Source organism: Nerophis ophidion, linkage group LG07 (genome assembly GCF_033978795.1).
Source record: "Nerophis ophidion isolate RoL-2023_Sa linkage group LG07, RoL_Noph_v1.0, whole genome shotgun sequence".
NCBI lineage: Eukaryota > Metazoa > Chordata > Actinopteri > Syngnathiformes > Syngnathidae > Nerophis > Nerophis ophidion.
This window is the reverse complement of record NC_084617.1, coordinates 21,093,517-21,100,694: the sequence shown is the minus strand read 5'-3', so window position 1 is coordinate 21,100,694 and position 7,178 is coordinate 21,093,517. Positions and strand designations below refer to the sequence as shown.

Here is a 7,178-nt window from a genome sequence, read left to right as displayed (position 1 = left end):
TTTGTTATTGTTGAAATTTATAAATAAACATTATTAAAAAAAGACGAGATCTTAAAACATAACAGGAACATTTTTAATGTATTTCACCACCATAAAGCGAGTACAATTATTAATGTATACAAAGAATATATTATATAATAAAAACAAATAAAATAAAAATTTCACGGTGTCTACTTATGGTTTTCGACCAATAGGGTAAAGGCCACATTAACGTACCGTATCGTTGTTTTTCAAAACCATCTACATCTTCTTAAAAAAAAACGTACCCATTAGTCAACTATCTCATTAATTTTACACTCTAATATTGAATATCACTTTTAATGTTTGCCAAAGCGAAAACTGCTTTATTCTAACGAAGTGATCACGTGACATAGGAGCGAAATTGATTGGCATGTTGAACTGGGCGTAAATAAGCCCCGCCCAAGTACCCTAGTCACGTGGGCATGGTGCGTTCGATTGGAAGGCAGTAAACAGGTGACGCAATTACCGGATATAAGTTAGTAGAACTCTGCTTTTCGAAATAAAAGTACGGCGTCGACGGCGACTCACTGACAAGTGTTGGCGACTCGTCCGCAAACACAAACAAAATATGCTTTTAGGATTATACATAGATTATTTATGTGAATGTAGCAGTGTTGTGTTTCTCTCTTCGAGCAACGACGGCTGGAAACAAACACCCTCGTCATCTGTTTTATTTGACTAAAATCGCAACAGGAACCTCCTGTGTTCCTGCATCCCGACTTTCCGCTGGTGACGAGCCTAGCAAGGGGAGAGGAGCGAGCGAAGAAGGCACAGCACGTTTGATGAAGTAAAGTCAAGTTTAAGGTTGGTTGCTAAAACGGCAACTCGGACGAAAGCGAGCCAGCAGGTAGGCGAACATAAACCCCCCGCTTGCGTCGTTTGTTCTGCGCAGTTCGGCCGCCGCGTAAGTGTACAAAAATGGTGGTTGAAGCGCGGCTTGCGTCCTGAGGACCCTGCACACAAACAGACTAATAAACAACAACAACATCAACAGTTGCAGCTGAGCGTGACAAACAAATAGATACAAAAAACAATGGCGTTGCTTTAGAATGAATTGTGACGATTTCAAAGTGGCTAGCATTGCGTGTTGTCAACAAGCTCTTACAGGTTTAGCAGGCTGCAGCCAATCTGAGCTTTGTGCTGAAAGTGTACATTTTTAAAATATTTTCTGACTTTTTTTCCAGATATCACCAGCATCTTGAAGCCATCCATTCTCTCCCCTGGTGGTCTGTGTGAAAAAAAAAAATCTCCCCTTAAGTCCCATCATATCATCCAGTGCCTCTTGATCCATCTTCATCACTGCAAAAAAGAAAAAAACAACAATCAAAACCAGCAGATACGTATTTATTGATTTGAAGCGACACACTCTACCTGACACCATCATGGCCTCCATCACCAAGTCGTCCGAGCCGGAGATCGCGGACAACCACAGAGACACCTGGCTGGCACTACTTTCCGCGGCGGAAGCATACTGCCAAAAGTCCGGCTGCGACTTGGCTATCCTCACAGCCTGCAAGAAGTTCCGGCCCTCGGTTCCAGAAGGGGACGGAAAGAAGAAGAAATGGGAGAGCGGCGGCGGCTTCCCGAGGGAGTGTGAGTTCTCCTACAGCATTTGGGGCCAAAGCTTCCTGGCGGAGTCGGCGCGCCGCTACATCGACGACATCGGGGTCCTGCACTCTGCCACCTTGCTCACCGCGCAGAAGCACATGCGGCAGGAGGGCGCCAAGCTGGTGGCGGACCCCGGACTCAGGGGGGTGAGTGACGCACGCCCCCGTCTGCCGTGTCGCCGTGTCTCCTAGGTCAGAAGCGTTCCAAAGTGCAGCCCCGGGGACCGTTTGCAGCCCGGAGCTAATTTTTAAAGGCTCGTTGTAAAAATACTATCCAAAAAAAAGACATACAAAAGAGAAAACGGGTGAAATGTAACAAGAAAAAGTTGCCCTGTTGACTATAACACAAAGCTGTTTTTTAAACTGTCATATATAACTGTCAGCTATACCGGGGCGGTATAGCTCGGTTGGTAGAGTGGCCGTGCCAGCAACTTGAGGGTTCCAGGTTCGATCCCCGTTTCTGCCATCTCAGTCGCTGCCGTTGTGTCCTTGGGCAAGACACTTTACCCACCTGCTCCAAGTGCCACCCACAAAAATGTAAAGGCCTACTGAAACCCACTACTACCCACCACGCAGTCGGATAGTTTATATATTAATGATGAAATATTAACATTGCAACACATGCCAATACGGCCTTTTTAGTTTACTAAATTGCAATTTAAAATTTCCCGGGAGTGAAAACGTTGTGTAATGATGATGTGTACGCAAGACGTCACAGGTTTTTAGGAAGTATGAGCGCTGCGCACACACACACAGCTAAAAGTCGTCTGCTTTAACCGCATAGTTACACAGTATTTTGGAGATCTGTGTTGCTGAATCTTTTGCAATTTGTTCAATTAATATTGAATAAATCACAGTAGAAAGATGGAGTGGGGAATCTTTAGCCTTTAGCCACACAAACACACGGTGATTCCTTGTTTAAAATTCCTGGAGGTGAAACTTTACTATGGATCAGAGCGGTCAAGCGAACATGGATCACGGCGGAATGTCAACTTGCAGGTTTCGATGAGAAAATTGTGGTTAAAAAGTCGCTTCTTACCGGAGAAAAGCTGAGCTTGTGCTGTCCATAGCTGCCGTCGACTCCTCTGAGATATTGACGTCAAGACACCTGTGGAGATACCCCTCCGGCTATCAGGTACTATTAAACTCACTAAAACACTAGCAACACAATAGAAAGATAAGGGATTTCCCAGAATTATCCTAGTAAATGTGTCTAAAAACATCGGAATCCGTCCCAATGCAATCGCGTTTATTTTTTTTTTTCTAGTCCGTCGCTATCAATATCCTCAAACACAAATTTTTCATCCTCGCTCAAATTAATGGGGAAATTGTTGTTATCTCGGTCCGAATAGCACTTTTTCTTGGAGGCTCCCACTAAAATCAATGTGAATATGTGAGGAGCCATCAACATGTGACGTCATCGTCTGGAACTTCCGGTAGAGGCAGGGCTTTTCTCTTAGCATCGAAAGTTGCGAACTTTATTGTGGATGTTCTCTACTAAATCCTTTCAGCAAAAATATGGCAATATCGCGAAATGATCAAGTATGACACAGAATGGACCTGCTATCCCCATTTAAATAAGAAAATCTCATTTCAGTAGGCCTTTAAATGTCACTTGGATATTGGGTTGGACTATGTAAAGCGCTTTGAGTCACTAGAGAAAAAGTGCAATCTAAATATAATTCACTTCACTTCATTGCTCAAAAAATAATAATGAATCAAAATGTATGTTATGAATTGTTGACTGCAATTACTTCACATCAAATATTAAACTTTGAAATATGTTGCGTAGTTTGTGTGTTTGCCATTCAAAACATAGTTTTGAATAAAAGGGCCTAAAACAAACAGACCCCTCAAAAATAAATACAGTCTTATAATCAAGCATTGATCTGAAGTTGATTTAAAGACTTAAGTGTTGGAAAAAAAAAAAAAAAAAAGTATTTTTTAAATTTTTGTAATTTAGGGCTTCTGTGAATCCCCCAACATTTTAGTGAAATTAAAATAAATATTTACTGATAAAAAATATTCAATGTTATGAAATATATACCTAGTTAGGCTCCAATTCTACTGTGAATTTGTTTTTGCCATAAAAACAGATTTTCTTTGACAAAAGGGGCTTAACAAATAAATAATAAAAATCTAGAGTTATAATCGATGAATTGTTCTAAAGTAGACTGAGAGACCTAAGTGTTAAAAAAAAATAAATAAAAATTAAATTATGTCTAATTTTCAACGCTTATTAGTGGGGCACTAAGAATTTTGTTTGGATTTTTTTTTAACTGTCATTGCTCAAATAATTAATTAAAATCAATTTATTGAGTTATTGACCTATTTAAGGCTCTAATTACTTCACATCAAAAACTGTTTTCTTTGACAAAAAGGGCATAAAATAAATACAATCTTATCGCACATAGATCTTAAGTTGGTTTAAAGACTTGAGTGTTGAAAATTAAATAAAAGTATTATTTTAACATTTTAACACATTGAATACCCCAATATTTTAGTGAGATTAAAAAAATAAATACTTTATGCTAAAATAATCAATGTAATGACATATTGACCAAAATAAGGCACATATTTTTCTTAGAATGTTTTTTGTGGAAATATTCCATATTTTGTGTTTGCCATAATAACAGGGTTTCTTTGACAAAAAGGACTTAACAAATAAATAATACAAATATAAAGTTATCATCAATGAATTGTTCTGAAGTTGATCGAGAGACTTAAGTGTTGAAAATAAAAATTAATATATGTATTACTAATTTTTAACTTATGACCTATGAATTTTTGTGGGATTTTTTTTAAAACTCTCATTGCTCAAATAATTAATTAAAATCAATGTTATGAACTATTGACCTATTTAACGCTCCAATTTCTTCACATCAAATATTTCACTTTGAACGTTTTGGGAGAAAACATTGCAAATGTTGTTTGCTATAAAAGAACAGGATATATATATATATATATATATATATATATATATATATATATATATATATATACACTATATTGCCAAAAGTATTTGGCCACCTGTTGAAGTGCCATCCAATTCCTAACTCATAGGGTTTAATATGATGTCGGTCCACCTTTTGCAGCTATTACCGCTTCAACTCTTCTGGGAAGGCTGTCCACAAGGTTGCAGAGTGTGTTTATAGGAATTTTCAACCATTCTTCCAAAAGCACATTGGTGAGGTCAGACACTGATGTTGGTCGAGAAGGCCTGGCTCTCAGTTTCTGTTCTAATTCATCCCAAAGGTGTTCTATTGGGTTCAGGTCAGGACTCTGTGCAGGCCAGTCAAGTTCATCCACACTAGACTCTGTCATCCATGTCTTTATAGACCTTGCTTTGTGCACTGGTGCACAGTCATGTTGGAAGAGGAAGGGGCCGGCTCTAAACTGTTCCCACAAGGTTGGGAGCATGTAATTGTCCAAAAATGTTTTGGTATCCTGGAGCATTCAAAGTTCCTTTTACTGGAACTAAGGGGCCAAGCCCAACTCTTGAAAAACAACCCAAAACCATAATTCCTCCTCACCAAATTTCACAATCTGCACAACGCAGTCCAAAATGTACCATTCTCCTGGCAACCTCCAAACCCAAACTCGTCCATCAGATTGCCAGATGGAAAAGCGTGATCCATCACTACAGAGAAGGGGTCTCCACTGCTCTAGAGTCCAGTTACACCACTGCATCTGACGCTTTGCATTGGACTTGGTGATGTATGGCTTAGATGCAGCTGCTCGGCCATGGAAACCCATTCCATGAAGCTCTCTGCATACTGTATGTGGGCTAATTGGAAGGTCACATGAAGTTTGGAGCTCTGTAGCAACTAACTTGTACCAACCTCGTCACGTCCATTGTGTCCTGAGCAAGACACTTCACCCTTGCTCCTGATGGGTGCTTGTTGGCGCCTTGCATGGCAGCTCCCTCCATCAGTGTGTGAATGTGTGTGTGAATGGGTAAATGTGGAAGTAGTGTCAAAGCGCTTTGAGTACCTCGAAGGTAGAAAAGCGCTATACAAGTACAACCCATTTATTTATTATTATATCTGTGCAGAAAGTCTTTGCACTATGCACTTCAGCTTTCACTGACCCCTCTCTGTCAGTTTACGTGGCCTGCCACTTTGTGGCTGAGTTACTGTTCCTGAATTTGTCCATTTTGTCATAAGAAAGCTGACAGTTGACTTTGGAATATTTAGGAGTGATTACATTTCACAACTGGATTTGTTGCACAGGTGGGTTGTCTGTCTATCTGTGTTGGCCCTGCGATGAGGTAGCGACTTGTCCAGTGTGTACTCCGCCTTCCGCCCGAATGCAGCTGAGTTGGGCTCTAGTACCCCCCGCGACCCCAAAAAGGGACAAGCGGTAGAAAATGATGGATGGAAGGAGGCATCCTATGACAGTTCCACGCTGGAAATCACTGAGGGCGACCCATTCCTTCACAAATGTTTGTAGAAACTGTCTCCATGCCAAAGTGCTTGATTTTATACACCTGTGGCTGGGCCAAGTGTTTAGGACAACGGATTCTGATCATTTCGATGGGTGGCCAAATAATTTTGGCAATATAGTGTGTATATATAATTTTTTTTATGGACCAAACTTGAGGCGAGTCTTAAAGTTTAAAACAAATCTATGTATTGGTTTTGAGATTAAAAAGTAACAAAATGGCACACACATGCTTTAACTTTTCCGGGTGCGGCCCTCAGTGGAAGAAGTTCGAACACTGCTGTCCCTGAAGCTCACGTCCTTCCTCCTTGCTGTCCTTTCAGAACGTGACAGGCGACTGCTTGGTGGGCGGAGTCAGCCCCAGCAGCAGACTCTACTCTCAGAACTATCCGTCCATCTACAGCTCGCCAGACGCTCCCGGCCAGGGCAACAACGGCGAGCGTGAGCGTGAGAAGATCGCCGTGGAGACCGCCAGGCAGAAGGGGCAGCGGGCTGGCATCGTGGACCTGGAGGAGGAGTGTGAGGACGACGAAGAAGACGAGGAGGAGGAGGACGAGGAGGAGGACATGGACGAGAAGCGACCGTACGGGAACGAAAGTGCAGGTGAGGACAAGCAAGGAAGTAACACGGACGTGTTTTTATTGGCTCCTTTCAAAGCAGCACTAAGAAACACAGGTTTGCATTTGGACGCAAAGACAAATTTAAACTACAAAAAAGACTAAATTGGCCCTAGTGTGTGAATGTGAGTGTGAATGTTGTCTGTTTATCTGTGTTGGCCCTGCGATGAGGTGGCGACTTGTCCAGGGTGTACCCCGCCTTCTGCCCGATTGTAGCTGAGATAGGCGCCAGCGACCCCAAACAGGGAATAGGCGGTAGAAAATTGATGGATGGATGGAAAAAAATCTTATCAAGCACCAAAACTTCCTGATTATGTTCGTGTCTGTTCCAGGGTTCCCCCTGCAGGTGGCATGTGGAATTGGTGCATTGGTTAAGCAAATATTTTTATGGAATCACAAGGATGTGGATCATTCTAGCACGTTTACATCGATACGCTTTTCAGGAATATTGGTAATTCCACACAGTCGTTACTAACATGCACAAAATCCA

General features: G+C 41.5%; 1 protein-coding gene across 2 annotated transcripts in view; it reads left to right on the top strand.

The window, feature by feature from the left end:
- The first annotated feature begins 521 nt into the window (after nt 1-521).
- The window catches only part of akt1s1 (AKT1 substrate 1 (proline-rich)), a 22,599-nt gene continuing 15,942 nt past the window's right edge, over nt 522-7,178 (top strand). For both annotated transcript variants that reach the window (XR_009807436.1, XM_061905609.1), the window contains exons 1-3: nt 522-868; nt 1,206-1,775; nt 6,395-6,674. Coding sequence is in view for 1 of the 2 variants with exons in the window: in XM_061905609.1 (XP_061761593.1) it covers nt 1,404-1,775; nt 6,395-6,674 (652 nt within the window). In the remaining variant the exon portion in view is untranslated. The remainder of the gene's footprint in view (nt 869-1,205; nt 1,776-6,394; nt 6,675-7,178) is intronic.